This window comes from Poecile atricapillus, chromosome 2 (genome assembly GCF_030490865.1).
Source record: "Poecile atricapillus isolate bPoeAtr1 chromosome 2, bPoeAtr1.hap1, whole genome shotgun sequence".
In the NCBI taxonomy this organism is placed as follows: Eukaryota; Metazoa; Chordata; class Aves; order Passeriformes; family Paridae; genus Poecile; species Poecile atricapillus.
The window spans coordinates 114,804,099-114,820,489 of record NC_081250.1 but is presented as its reverse complement, the minus strand read 5'-3'; the positions used below and the strand labels follow the sequence as shown (position 1 = coordinate 114,820,489).

General features: G+C 35.7%; 1 protein-coding gene across 1 annotated transcript in view; it reads right to left on the bottom strand.

Annotated features, from left to right (window-relative positions):
* RP1 (RP1 axonemal microtubule associated) overlaps positions 1 to 16,391 on the bottom strand; it is a 161,297-nt gene that overhangs the window by 88,395 nt on the left and 56,511 nt on the right. The window contains exon 25 of the mRNA XM_058831135.1: positions 6,966 to 7,191. Coding sequence (XP_058687118.1) covers positions 6,966 to 7,191 — 226 coding nt within the window. The remainder of the gene's footprint in view (positions 1 to 6,965; positions 7,192 to 16,391) is intronic.

Sequence of the window (16,391 nt, the reverse complement as noted above, 5' to 3'; positions counted from 1 at the left end):
AAATTGACCCGATAATTAGCATAATTGAGATATATATCCAAATTACATTTTATATCAGAACTGCTAATATAATCATAGCTGGCCGAAGGGCAGAGGATGAGGGGTGGCAGCAAACTGTGAGAGAACATGTGCAGCAAAGAAAAGAGCCACAATGATCATGAAGGGGGAAAATCTTTAGGAGTGTGGAAGGAGACAGATTACATTTAAAAAAAAAAGATAAAAATTATAATAATCTGTCACCAGAAATTTTAATAACAGGGCTGTACTACCCATGAAGCAAGATTCTGCAGGTAGTAAAAGAAGGAACATATTGACATGAAACCTCCTTCACACTTTTACACTCTTACTTACATTCTTAGTTTTGAAAATGCAAAATATCTGTGGGAGGAAAGGAAAGGGTATAGACTGTTTTTGTTATGAATGTTTACATAGGAAGACTGGTGTCTGTAATACTTACAACTACAAGCGATTTCCTTGATCAAAAATAAAAAAAAACAGTAACTATAAGCACAATATAAAGCATATTCAAGGCTTTTTTTTTAAGAAACCACTTAACAATAAATGTTTACAAAATCAAAATACCAACAAGTCCTTTCATGGAAGGACGCACAAGAAGAGAACAAGAGGAAATTATAACACAACACAAAGATATTAAAAGATAAATAAATTACAGTACGTTTTGTAGTGCTGTGCATCTCTGTGGTAACCAGAGAGACTATAATGATCTAATCATTAAATAGAGCCCTTTTTTTATTAGCCTAAATAAATCAATCTGAAGTAGACAACATGCACATCTTTAAATGTAAAAACTGGAAAATATTTTCCATAGTTTCTGGTGTCTACACATCCCTCACCATCTGTAAAATGTTAGGTCTGACATTTATTTAAGCTACACAATCTGCATTATTTATAGGAACCTTCTTAGCAAAAAAGACCAGTTTGTGCTCTAAATTTTTCTACAAATATAGGCTACTACAATACCTGCTATTATATTAGGAAAGTAAAAGGAATGTTCATACCTCTTAACTTGAGTATATGTTACAATACATTTCATAGAAGTCACACAAAAAATGAAGAAAAATATTGTCCAAAACAGACATGCCTAATTAGAACATGGTGAACATGGCCACTGTGGTGAAACACCTGTACACTCAAATAAACATTCACTAAAGAGATTGTGGGCGTTAAGCCTTTCCTGTGCAAATGGAAACCTAGGCACAGACCAGCCTGAGAGGATTTGAATTTTTCAGATTTTATCTGAAAAATTTTATCTATTTATTTTATCTGAAGCAGTTCCTTCAGATTGTAGAACAGCTACAAAAGGTGCTAGTGCTAATGACTCCTGAGCTTAAAAAAGATTGCTTAAAACTAAGAACAAGATCGATGGTGCCACTCTGTAACAAATAAAATAAGGTGCACCAATTGTTTGATGGGACAATACAACCAAATCTGGAGAACAAACCTACCCATTGAATGTACTCTTGAGACAAAAAGATTTACTATATGTGAATTTTTTCCATTTCTAGTTTTCTGTATATTGTTCACAAAACACAATTGTTGTGTAGAGAGTAAAGTAAATCTATCCTAAATAATGTGTTCAGCCTCTGAGACTGTGGTTTCATTTTTTTTGAGTAACCAACCTATTCTAAGGCACCCACTGCAGGCCCATCTGCAATGGAGACCTCCTTCACTGCAGGAAGAAAAAGCCATCCCAAAATTCAGAAAACTAGAATTTTATGGTCTGATTCCCTATTCTGTAGTAGTAATTTCGTTTTGCTTTATGCTGATTCAGTGAAACTACACCAGCTGTAAACTGGGGTGACAAAACATTCAGAGAGGTAAACCCATTGGGAAAAAAAAATCCAAAGGAAAAAAAGTTGAAAATTATTTTATAAAAGCCCATCAACAGAAGTCAGCATTGAGAGGGACCTGTGAGACTCACATCTAGGCATCTGTCCAATCTGGAGCACATCAAAGTAATAGAAGAAATGTTTTGGAAAATACAGTAACTTTGATAAAGGATATAAAAGGATTAATTAATACAGAATAACAGGGGGAAAAAAATCTCAACTGGCACTCAGTAAAAAAGAAAATGACCTTTCAGAAAATAAGTGATTGAAATCTTTAAATTGCTCAAAGGGTAACCTTAGATAAATTCTAGAAACCAAACAGAAAAATCTGCAACATGGATGCATAGAAGAAACAGATCAAAAAGGGAACTAAAGTGCTTTCAGACAGAGGTGAGGAGTTTCTAAAAGGCAGAGTTTAAAGCAGTATAACTGTGCTAAAAAATGACAGAACCAAATATATTAAAAAATACTGTAGAGTCATATGAGCAGTCAAGTGTACTAGTACCAAATTTCCAGGTGCGCAGTTTATAAAAATGTTATCTCGAGATACTATCATGAGGTTTCAGGAGTTTTTTAAATCCCAACTACAGCTTCTAGCATCTATTGATAACATAAGAAATTAACTACCTTGGACAAAAGAGAGAGAGAAAGGAAGTTTTCCTGGTTATGAAGAAGAGGTAACCTAAGGGTGTATTAAGAGCAATAAAACACAAGTTAGAGACCCCTTTTTTCCAGATTTCCCATTCTGGGCACCTGAATCACAGTTTCCAATACAGAAAATTGATATATTCCTGAGCCTTTTCACCAATGACAAGAGATAGTTTGGTCCCAGTTTGCAGGAATAGTATATAATTATCAATTCCTTTTGAAGAAGTAATGTACAGAACTCAATGACTTATGACACTTGCCTTTGGAATACATAAACAATAAACAAACTTCTCCAGTTGCTTTGCATTAAAGACTAAGTTAATATTTTGATATGCTTTGGGAGAAGAAAACAAACCTAATAGAATTAAAGAATTGTTGAGAATATAAAAATTAAAGTTTTCATGTCAGGAACATTGGTCTCTTTCTGCTGACTTGGTACAAACTGCTGCCTCGTTGTCAGCTCTTTTCAAAGTAATTCTACTAAAAGTACAGTCATTATTTGAGAATTCTAGCTAAGAGAAAATGAATTGAACATCCACAGGTGTCTGTGCCTAATGGCACTGTTTTGCTTACAACACCACTAAATCCTCTGGCTGACTCTACTTCTTTCTGGTGTGCAGCACGGAGGGGTTTCAAAGCAAAGACCTAGGTTCTTTTTGGATGAAACTACACCAGATAATATATTCCAGGAGCACAGTGACAACAATCTTGACACAAACTGGCAATCAGTCTGTGGGATCACAGACTAGAACAAGCCTGAAGTAACTTCCTTCAAAACTCCCACAGGGAGGACATTGTTAGTTAAGTTAACTAAGTTAACACTTAGTTAAGTGGGATTTTAGCACTGAGCAAATCCACTCCCACCAAGCTGCCAGAGCAAACAGATAAACTGGCCAAAGAGCACAAAACCTGGAGAGATGTTAAATGGCACACAACATTTGAATTGCCCAACTGTTTCTTTTCAGTCCTCCCTTTATTCTGGCATACCAAGACCCCAGAATGTTATTGCACATTATTACTCCTGTTGCCTTTTTTCCATAAGCAATGCCCACTTGAATGAAATGGTCATTTTGGCTCAGTCCATCAAACAGCAAGGTTGAATCTCTGATGTTAACACTTGGTGTTTACTACCTGGGTTTCACAGTGTGGTTGACATTTTGCCATGACAGAAGGGTAAAGACACAGGTTAGAGTAGTGTTAAGGCTAAAAGGGAACAAATTCTTAATGGCTGATACTGGTTAAGAGGGACTGTCTCCCTCAGAAGTGGTGCATATATTAATTTAGAGGACACAAATATAAAAACAATATCAGGTTAGGACATTTCAGTTAGATTTACAGTTCTCACTCTAATCTCCAATAAATGCTATCTAATCTCCAATGGTATTATTTGGAGAAATAGTCTAAAAATATATATTCTTCATGACATGCAAGAAAATTATCATCTTTGAAAAAACACACTGGCTAATGAATCTTACAATAGAGAATCTTGACTATTTACCTTCTGTAAATAGTAGTTGGTGCCTTCTGAGTGATAAAACAGATAAAAATTTTGTAGAGATAATACTTGTGTTATTACTATTTGCTTTGGTCACCTTTTGCACTATTGCAGTCAGAGGCCACCTTCTAGTTTTTCTGTATTTGCCTGCACACTTCTCCACGTGGAAAAAGGCACTAAATCTTTGGAGCTGGAATTTTTTTATTTTTTTTTTTTTTAGCATCTTGTCTTAAGATGTGAATTTATTTCTTGGATCTGTTAGTTTTTCCTTACCTTCCTCTCTGAACTTGCTTCTTTGCCATTCAGCTTTCTCACCTTGGTAACACCTCTCAGTTTTGCTGACTGTCCCTCAGCCACTTCAAAAAACTGACACCAATCTGGTCTCCTACTCCGAGTGTTGACTTCAGTTCTTCCTCAATCTCTCCAAGTTTTTTTTTTATGATCAAAAGATCATAAAACTTGGTAGGTTTTGTGATCTACCACATAGCAGCAGAAATGGTCAGCTGTGATTAGGATAAAAACAGGTTGAAGGAAACCTCCAGGAATCTCATGGTTCAACAGAATGCTGAATTCAGGCACAAATTCAAAAACAGATCAGATGAAGTTTTTCAGATCTCCTGGGCTGGAAAAGTAATAAGAGAAGATGTAATAGGAAGAGAAAAAGGAGCCATTGACCCAGAATCCTTACAAATGTGGAAAAAATAAGAAAAGGGAAGACAAAGGCAGACATGCATTGGAGGGACAAGAAACCTGAGTTAGGAAAGAAGTTGAGAGTAGTGAGAAGGAGAGATTGAGAAAGAACTGAAGTCAATACTTGGAGTAGGAGACCAGATTAGTGAGAGTATTTTGAAGTGTCTGAAGGACAGTCAGAAAAACTAAGAGGTGTTACCAAGATGAGAAATTTGAATGGCAAAGAAGCAAGTTCAGAGAGGAAGGCAAAGAAAAGCTAACAGATTCAGGAAATAAATTCTTAAGATGAGCTGCTAGAAAAAAAAAAAGAAAGCCAAGGCATCAAAAAACTCTTCTAAGGCTTTGGGTCCATATTGGTTGCATAGAAAACTTCAGCTGGGGAAAAGAATAAGGAAAAATTACCCTTTCTTCTAAGAGAGAAGTTGAGCAATGAGGTAAGTGCTTAAGACCAGCAATTAAAAGACCAATGCCTTCTGTGCTTAGTTTACATTTGTTCGCTTTGTTTAAAGTTTCCAGCACATAACTTTTATCCTTATGCAAATCTAATATCACCAGAATATAACAGATTAAATTGAAAGTACAGAATACAAACTCCTAAATCATATCAAGTTTTCATCAAGTAATTAGCAGTGTGTAGTTTCTTCTGCTGGGGAAAGTGACTTGATGTGGTTTGTTCAGTCCTTGTAAGCAATTAGCTTCTAAATGGGAAATGAAAATGGATAGTGTTTAATTTGCTTGTTCTTGAGAAAATAAATAGGAAATCCTTTGGACTCCTTGCTGAGTTTGTATTGATGTTCAATTTTAATGTTCCTAAAATCCATAACTAATTAGTAAAACTTCAAGTTTTGGGAAATTTCCAATTATTTTGGAAATGTGTCTCTTCTTACATACTTGAAACATACTTTAATAAAGATCATGTTCCTGCAGACACAAGGAAATATGTAGTAATACAATGATTAAAGACTAAATAAACATGCCATTTTAAAGATATTTCCAGCATTTGATAGAACTGACTTGATTTTTCATATACAAATATATAAATAAAGTGCACTGACCAGAATATTAATAGCTTCCTATGAATAGGTTTTTCAGACTGCATAATGCATATTTGAATTATTGATGTTGAATTGATTGTTCGTACAACTTAATTGGCTTCTGCACTATTTTTCTATTGCACCAGTAAATGACATATATGTCACTGTGAGTGGCATATGGTACTGTGGTACATGTCAATGATCATAAAATTTGGTTCATCCTGATCAGTCCCATTTTTTGAAATCTCTTATTAAATCAGTAACTATTCTGAAAAAAAATAATAAAAAAAAAAAAAAGAGAAAAGCAGAAATGTGAGCTGGCTCATACATGTTTCTTAGCATCTTCTGGCCTCTGTAATAAAACATTCACACATCACAGTCTTAATTTTTTTTCAGAGAATTATATTCTTTTGAGTTATGGATTATCACTTCTGTAATATTTTCTTCCGAAATTATTTGATTGTCACTTAAGGAATGATGATTTTTTTTAAAGTTGAATCCCAGACACCTTGCAAAATTCACTGCATCAGTTTGAATCCAATTTGCTAAATGCTAGCACCTATCCGTGTAAGACCTATCACTGGCAGACATTATTGGACATCAACTGCATCATTGTCATTCTATTAATGTAAAGAGAGTCTATTAAAAAAAAAATCACACATAGTGATTATACTGAATCTCTACTCCTCTCTAATGGCTCAGGACTTTTTAAATAATAACCTTATATGATGGGCTATTTCCCACTTCAGTCGAAGAGAATAAAGTGCATTAAAGCTGTCATAAACTTTGAAGTCCCGAAGTGTCACCCTGCAGCTAATAATTTCTGTATGAATGGCTGTGACTCAAGCCTGATTTGGAAAACATGTGTGATGATTCAGATCATGGATTTCTGATAAAGTATGTTTTATGCAGGACAAGAAAGGATGACCTCAAACTTGCTTAAAGGAACTGGATATCACAGGACATTACATACCTTGATTTCCTGCCTGATGTCTTTCTCTAAAGAACAGTATTTACCAGCGATGTATGGCACTCTGAGAAATCAAACATTTTATAGGGTACAATGCCCTGGCCACAGCTATTCTGATTTTGGGAAGGAAAGGAATGGGGTTAAAGGATCAATTCCCAGGGATTGCTCCATGGTTACACTGGCTTTTGGTCAGGCTGCTCTGATGGAAACATGAGAAACTGTCATATACTCATAGGATATGGCTAGAGAACATAAGATCTAAAATACTGAGCACGTACATGGCATGAGCTCCTCTGCAGGGCTTCTTACTGCCACTTCTCTCCACGTATCACCTTCATCCTTGTCTTCAGAAAGCCAGCTCTCTACAGGGAGACAAATCTCTTCATCAGAAAGAGAGCCTATTCTTCCAAGTCTGACTTCCTTCAGGTACCAGCTGGGATCATTTCCAGTGTTGTCGTGGCCAATGCGGATTTTATATAGCTGCCCAAGATCTCTGAGATTAATCTGAAAAAAAAAATTAAAAAATAATCCAGATTTTAATAACAAATTACACTGTTGTCTTTAGCCATCCTTCTTATACTTGGCATGCAAGCTAAATGTGCAGCTAACATAGCCAAGAGTAATTGAGTTTTGTTAGAAAAGCAAGCCTTAATAGACAATGAATCCCAGAGACAAAGAGTAAAAACATAAGGAGTAGTCTGCAAGTGTAATTTTATTGACTTCAGTGCCACATTATTTAAAGTGAGTAAAGGTCTCAGACAATCCAGTCTGTTTCCAGACCTCTTCAAGGAATCCATTTTCTAGTGTTATAATGTAAATCTCTATTTCTAGAGAAATACTTTCACAAGCAGAAATAAGTTCAGTCATTGCTACACAAAATCATACAAGTCCATAAAGTTACTATCAACAGAGCCCTATTAACTATTCTTACCTCTTATCAGTCTGCTACTTTTCTCATTGACTTCTGTTTTTATGTGCACTGGTGTCAGGGTTAACTGTTTCTGTAAGTGCTGATGCCACACTGCAGCAAATTTAAACAATAAAACAAGACTATGTCGCATTGAATACTGCAGCCTTGAAATAGGAGCCACTATGTTTTGGGTCACAGAAGTATTTTGGGCAATTCTGATGGAAGGAATCTAAGCACAAAAGCAGGGTTAACCACTTTCAACCTTCTTTTTTTTTAACTTTTTTTATCAGTGTTGTATTTGAAAGGTCATGGTAATTGTGAAAAAAAATCACCAAGTGGAAAAGAATAAAAAATAGTAGTTTTCTTTACTATTATTGCAATTTTGAACTATTTCACATCAAAACATAAAGGAAACAAACATCCCTGAGGCAAACCTGGCACAACTCAGTCTCATAGGGTGAGAGCATGACATGCATGCTAGTAGTAAAAAGTCTGTATAGAGTCACACTTAGGACCATTGTAGTAGGTTTTGCTATATTAAAACAGTATGTTAAAGTAAGATGTGCCAACTGAAGATACAATTATAGCATTAATGCAATAAAACCATGTACCTCAAAGATATGCTGCTAATACTCACAGCAGAATTACACCAGCAGATAAAAAGGAATAGCTGAGGGAGCTGGGGTTTTTGAGCCTGGTGAAAAGGAGACTCAAGGGTGACCTGATCACTCTCTGAAACTCCTTGAAAGGTGTCTGTAGTCAGGTGAGGGTTGGTCTCTTTCTCCAGGCAGGAACTGACAGAATGAGAGGACACAGTCTGAAGCTGCGCCAAGGGAAATATGGGTCAGATGTTAGGAAAAGGATTGTTTCACAGAAAGAGTGATAAAGTACTGGAAATGTCTGCCTGGGGAGGTGGTGGACTCACCATCCCTGGATGTGTTTAAACAAAGACTGGATGTGGCACTCAGTGCCATAGCTTAGTTGAGGTGTTAGAGCTGGGTTGGACTCAATGATCTTGAAGGTCTCTTCCAACCTTGTGATTCTGTGATTCTGTGAAAATGCTCTGAAACTAGCCTCAAATGTAGCCAGAATATAGGCTAAGTTACTCTAATAAGTGTCACCCAGATGCAAAACAGAGACTGCTGCAGGCAGGGGATTGCTAATGTTTCCTTGAAAATATATATAAATATATATAAAAATATATTAGAACTCTCAACCTTCATTGCAAATTGAGTAGAATATGGTACTGGTAAACAACAAAGGTGGTGCTCTGCTGAAATGTAGGCACTGGCTGCTGTCTGTGGTGCAGAAGTGTTAAGGGGCCATTTAGTAAACAAACAGCTGATACCTTGTGCCCTCATGGCCATGATTAAATTCTGGCTTAATCCCTGTTGAAAGAGAAGTATCACAGCCATCACAGATTATTGTATACAATAATCATTACCATGATTCTTGGTAGGGACCAGGAAACTCTATTAAAGAGCCCTTTTCAATTTCTGAAGCATCTAATCAGTCATTTGGCTATGAAGCAAACTGCAACAGTGATAAAGCAAATCCTGCATATCTATAGTATATATATATATATATGTATATATATGAGTTATAGTATTTATCATATGTTGGCTCAAAAGTGAAGCTAAAACTTTTTCAATTATATTGATTTATCGTATTATGAGACATATATGATATATATATATATTATATATTGATGTATATATATATGAAATATATATTTATCATATTATGCTAAAGTGGATTTTTTTGTTTCAGAATCAGGTCTAAGATGGGACATAGTTTTCCAGGTGAATTTCCATGCAAAGACAATGAACATGTCCTTCTGGTCCTTCTCATCCTGCTGTGCTCCAGCAGATCCTTTTCCTTCTTGTTCTGGAGGCTCTGGAGCTGGATGCAGCACTCCAGCTGGGGTCCCTCAAGAGCAGAATAGAGGGACAGAATCACCTCCCTCAACCTGCCAGCTGCATAGTAGATGACCTTTGGCAGACCACTGGTACAAGTGGAGAAAATATCACAAAAATAAGCACATGTAGGAGAGCTGACCAAAAAAAGGCGGGAGAAAGGAAAGAAAAAGAAAAAAGAAGACACAGTTTGAAAATGGAGAGGGAATGATGAAGCCCATTCATCACCATATCAGCATGTAGGGACTTACTGGATAAGCAAGAGAGCAATACATCAAACCTAATCAAACGAAGTTTCAAGAAAAATCAGGAGAGAACAGAAAGCTCCATCCAGACCATTAGGTTTCTCCAGGACATGCATCTAGTTGCAACTAGTTCAATTAAATTTGTTGAAGTCCTATTTAGCATCCCTAAACATGTATGTCCTTGTGTCTTTCTATACTTCCTATTCTTCCCCAATATTTACACTCTAAAAGCAGGTATGATATAACCAAATTAAGAAAGCTAAGTGCTAATAGAGAATTTGCCCAAAGTTTCAAGTCAAATATATTTGCTTCTCTTCAGCTAAAGGGAGAAACAGTATAAGGTGTCCTTGTCTACTTGACTTACAAATTAAGAGGTTTTTTGTATGATAAACTATGCTGGACTTACAGATAATGGCATATTTCTGAGTCTGAAAAGTCTCAAAAATAATTCAAAACACAGAACACTGCCCGTTTGACAACATGCTTAATAATATGCTTAATATTTTTGCATAACATTCTTTTTCTGAATAATTGTTTATTAGTGACTTGGGGAGAAAATGTCAAGTTTATTCTTAGGTGGAAATCAGGCAATGGCAGAGGGGAAATCAATTGTATATGATGTTCTGAAAGATGTATAATACAATTAGAAATTTATTTTCAGTACCAGTTGCACATTTAGGGCTTGGAACAATTCATCTTGATGTCAGATCAGACATCACATTGGTCTCTCAGTGGTATTGACTTGCTAACACGTTATTTTTTGTCAATTGGAATCCCATCAAATGTATGTCAAATCTTGCTCTTGCAGTGAAATGCAGAGGAAAATATTCTCATAACACAGTAGAGCTAACGATATTCTTTTGACAACATAAACAGTGTCTTGAGGTTGCTTCTTCCTTTTCTGTGTTGAATAAATTGCCTTGAACTTCTGCATGACTTGAACACAACCTGGCATTTAGAAATCTACTTTCACAGCCAGAACTTTCTGTAAAAAGTTGTAGAACAAAGCTGACTTTGTTGCCCTTGTAAACAGTGTGCTTACAAAAACTGTAGTCTAGCTGTTTTATGATGTTCCAGCACTAAAGCTGCAGAAATAACATCCCTTTTTATATGGAAACAGCCATTCTGATCAGCCTGTAATAAATGTCCAAGAGGAAAGAATGAGCTCCAGGACGAAAGCATCACTCTGAAAATCAGGCAGCTAGATTCTATTCCTGAATCTGCTTTAAGCTTCCTAAGAAACATTACAAAATTCACAAGCCCTTTTTGTTTCACTTTCTCAACTATACAACAAGGATAACATTTACATATCTCTTACAGGGACATTGCAAACCTCTCTTCATAAATTTCGAGATCCTCAGAAAAAGGCACCACTCTGAAATTTCTTATTTTTTTCTAAAATGTTCTGTTCATTTTGGGTTAGTTGCTACTTTTCTAAAATTCAATTCAGATATCAAGAGTTATGAATTGTAATGATGTAGTAGAATTTGGACATGAAGGGAAATTCAAATTCCATTATGATGTGGCTTATATCAGCCACCTGTACAACATAAATAAAACCTGAACTGCAGAGGTAACAAATAAGGACATGGAAACACAGATTGAGCTAAAGAGGTCTAGACACCACAAACATCGGGTATGTTGATCTTCTTAGGGATGATCTGTTAGAGAATTCTTCTACAAATACAAATCTTCTCAGAAAAAGATTTTGCAAAACACCTGAATCATCATCATCTGCAGTTAACTTGTTGGTTGATTGTGAAACTCCTTCTGATGCATTAACCAATTTGTGTTAGGTCCTGTAATAAGTTCTGAAGGGGATGGGCCTCATATAAACCTTGCTTATGTGACAGACCATCAGCACTTAATAAGCTTAAAAATACCATTGTGACTACAATGACAGTGGTAATTATATTTTCTTTGTTGCAGTTTTCTTCACTGTTGCAGGCAATAATATCAACACATCATTTTTCATGGTTCAAGTACCAGGACAAATTATTGAAAAAACTCTCCACCACTTTCAAAAGGGTCACGTTTTCACACACAGCATCTTTGATTTAGTCATATTCTAAATTATTTGAAAGCAGTTAAACCAGACTGACCTGCTAAACAATACATCTATATGCTTTGTTCATTGTTACTATTTATAGGACTAAATAATCTTCTTACTGTAGGTAATGGGAACATTTTTATTAAATCACATGTTAGACAACTTGGCCTTACTTTTTGAAATTGAAGCTTAAAAAAGCTCATATTTTACACTTTGTCTCTAAGCATAAATTTAAATCCAGGTTTAACAGCAAGAAGTTCTTCCTAAAGAGGATGCAAGGACTAAATTTTAATTCCATTTTTAAACGAGCTATGCAAATACACTTTTTGGTCCCTAGCATACCTGTGATATTTTGAGTAGAGTTGGTATGACCTATCTTCATGTACTTAAGGTGTTTGACTAAATGAAAAGTGAAGTTCCTGATCTGAACAAGAAATGGTTCAGTGGAAAGATACTTCAATAAAAGGAGGGAAAGAATACATGTAATGACCCCATTTCTCTTTTATATACTAGAATAAGTGAAATAATATCACTGCTTTCCTGTTGTGCAGAAAGCATCCTGCAATCTCTTTGAGATAAACTCAGGCTAGCATGAAAATCATTTGGATAAATCAACACTTCAGAGGCAGCTGCACTAAAATCCTAATGTCTAACAGAGCCAGCAGAGAATATGCTTGACAGACTTAATTTCATGTAAGGCCACTTCATTAACAGAATTTCAGAGAAGTCATGTTCAGCAGTTGGATTCCCAAAAGAAAGAAAAATCATTGACTGCATTAGTTTAACCTCTACAGCATCTTCATATAATAGAGAAATCTTTGGAAGAAGATAATATTTTTTAATTGTGAACATACAGCTACATAACTGATACAATAACTATTATACCAGTACAGTACCCAGGGTCCACCCATGCTGCTTGCTTTTTCCAGATGTCTGAATTTGTTAATTGTGCCCAAAAAACTTGGCACAGTTACACACTAACTCAAGAATTAGAGTATGTCACAGGTGCTCACACAGAAACGTGTCACAAAAAAGGATGGACATAGACATGTAAGGAATAGGATTAAAAGGCACAAAAAGATTAGCATTATTTTTTCCTACTTCATACTTGCTTTTGTCACAAAAATAGATTGGGTAAACAAATACTGTCCATTGCACAGTGACTGCTAAAACACTTCTTTTCCAGTGCACTCAAGCTCTGGAAGAACTTTTCTTTTACTGTGGGGTTAACTAAATTATGCCAACCGCAAGTACAAATATACATACATACATATATATATATATATATATATATATGAGCTCTTTGTGAGCTTTTTTGCAATCCTCTGTTGTTTCTTGGAATAAGCTAAATTTTGTTGAATGCACAGCCCATAGCTGATGAAGATCATTTTACATACGTCTCCCTTTTATCTCAGTAAGGGATGAGGTTCATCCTGTTATCATATGCATTTCACAGACAGTGACAGTTTCAAGTGGAGTAACAGTCATGAGTATGACTTTTATGCTGCCTTAAGCAGATATGACTAAAGCCTGGGCTTCTTTAAGTTTTATTCAACTGGTTCTGGACCTAAATGGTCATTATGGAAAACAGGGACAGCTGGCAAATAGCAGGACACAAGCAATGTCCAGGTTTTAGGCATTATCAGTCTCGTGGTTAAGAGTGTGGACAGCTACATTAGTGCTTATGTTCACTTTTGCAATCTTCCCACTCTGGAAGGATTTTAACTGAGCTCATTTCAGCCTCTTTTATTTGAACATCACGAGCAAAAGCATGAAAATGGATTTGTTTCAACCTATTTTTACAGCATTTAGTTTTCTTCTCAGCACTTCTCATTTTACTTTGGAGATCTCAGTTTTGACTGATGAACGAATGACTACGGATCCAGAGTACAGGAACGGAAGACTCACAGTGAAACGCAACAGATTCTTAGAGTCTGTAGGACTGATTCTAAAGAAAGAAGTTTTAATTATTCATGTATAGGTTATTTGAAATGACTGATAATTTTATTTAAACAGGTGGAAATCAAAATGAAAAACAACAGATCAAGTTCTAAGTGTCACACATTCCTGAGATGCAGTACAGCATGAAGGTGCACCTGATGAACACAGCTCTTAACAAAGAAAGTAAAGTGGAAGTGGAAGGAAAATGGCTGTATTTAATCCTTTAATAGTCTCATCATAGAAGCACTATTTATTTTATGGTATTAGGTATCTCTTCAAGTATTATAGGAGCACTGCTTTTCATCTTCCTATATTACTTTCTTTATTTACCCTAGACCATAGGATTGGTTTAAAGGATTGTTTATGCAGATGAAGAAACTCTAAATCATGTAAATGGATGTGGCACCAGCTTTAAAAGTTAGAAAAATGAGCTCATGCAGCAAAATTCACACCAGGGATGGATTTCAGTTTCCAATGCTCCTAAAATATCATGCACACTTCATGTTCTGTACTTGCAAACATGGAAAAGCTACCTTCCTTACAAAGACAGCCACCAACCACAAAATATAACCTAAGGTTAAACTGAAGATTTTGAAGCTTCCTTAGGAAAAAATCCAGCACTTCTAGTAGTTTAATATAGTGAATTTTTTTAAAAAAAATATACAGTGTGTTGAGATTCTTAAGACAAACATTGTCCTAAAGAGATTGAAGAGCTGATAATGAAGTAAATTCACAAAGCAAATAATGGAAAAAGGCTTGTTAGGGAAATGCTAGGTCCTGCCACCATCACTAAGGCGAGCAGTATTTTGAAAGCAGATCTACTGAACCAGTCAGTGTTTTTACTGACTTCATTATTGCTAGAAAAGCAGAACTTGTACCCAAAGGTATGGAATTATTATGTATAGAAGTAATAAAAATTGAGAGATTGCAGCTGGCTTTTACAGGAGATAATAAGCTTACAGTCTTATGCTTAGTTCTTTTTGACACAGAAGGGAATATTTGGCATGACCAAACATTAAAAGAATACTTTTAAAAAGAATTTCTTTATCAAACATTCTGTACAGTCATAAGAGATAGTTCGGCATGTTTCAAAGAATGATGATGCAGAATACAGGGCTCCAGAGAATATAATTTAGAATATAATTAAAGCTCCAGTGTCTTGAGCAACCCAGCATTCTGCCAAAATCAGTATTTTTGAAATACTGAGAAATACTCAGGGACTGTGATGATACCAGAGGAAGTTGCAGGAAACAGATCAGAGTTGTGATGAAAGCTGTAACTTATGGTAGATTGATATTCCTCTACTGGAGAAGGAATGACTCTCAACAGAAAAATTATGCCCTAAAAACTATGCCTGAATTGTAACAGAAGCAGAAATCCACAGCCCAGAAGTAGTTTCTTTGAACACACAGGAACAATTCAGGGCAGAAAAGAAAATCCATCAAATTTAAATTCTGGTTTTTTTCCTGTTCCCACATTGTTTATCCTTGACATATCCATCTGGTAGGAAAAATTGCCAAGCCACAAGAGCAAATGTTGTGCAGAGTACATATGACTGTCTGTGGAAACCTAGAACCCAGGACTCCAGTTAGAAACAAGAGCTCTCCCCATCACACAATTGTGAATTACCTTCAATGAATTTCATGTACTGCCATCATATGGAAATCTCCAAGGGTAATAGCCTTGTTACATTATATCTGCATTACAATGGACTTTGGCCAGCTTTTAATTTCATTTAGGCAAACCTTAATCAGAGATAGCCAAGGTTAATGAAGTTACACTTGCTTTATAAAGTAATAGAGGCAAAAATAAAATTAAGTTTTAGAATGAGAACTTAATAAGGAGCACCAGCTGATTTATTCGTTTTATTTTTTTTTTCATTATTTTTAACTTTACCGAATATTTATTGTATACTTTTAGGTATCCAAGTTACTACACAGTTAACTGTGCTTTCTATCAGACTATTGTTCTTGATTTTTATTAAGACAATGCAGTATAGTTTGGTCTCATTCTCTTTTTGTGGACCATTTCTCTGTGATTTCTTATGGATGTATGCGTAACTTACAGGGATTTTGAAACTATATATTTTGATTGTTTTTGTGAGGCATGACCGTGTTTTATTTGTTTCCATTATATTATGCTGATCTCTTCCAGCACCCTGTGGCTGGCTAATTTTGGTATCAAAAGATACTTTCTGTCCCATCTGTCACTGATTCCCCGTCATCTGTTTATTATACATAAATTATTTAAACCTGAGTGACATGTCACAGATGTAACTACTGCAACAGGTACAATCCTGACTAAGGAACTGCATGAACTAGAGAAAATGGCAGGGATTATAGGATCTTGTAGAAGTCCTGAGAAATGTCATGTTTCTGAAGCACATCTCAGAAACCTTTTTGTCAGTAGAGAGAAATGTCTCCATTTGCTTGGAAAAACAGGACAACACTAGTTTGAATCATGAGTTAACTTAATCCATGTGCTTTACCTCTAGTTTCTAGTCATCCCTCCCTTTCCTTCTTACCTTCTCCAAGAAAAAGTTCACATAACAGTGTGCTTCAGTGGAAGTCTGAGGAAGATCCTAGAAGATTTACAGTGGACCCTTCCAAAGATGGATATACAGCACAAACCATAACCAGGAC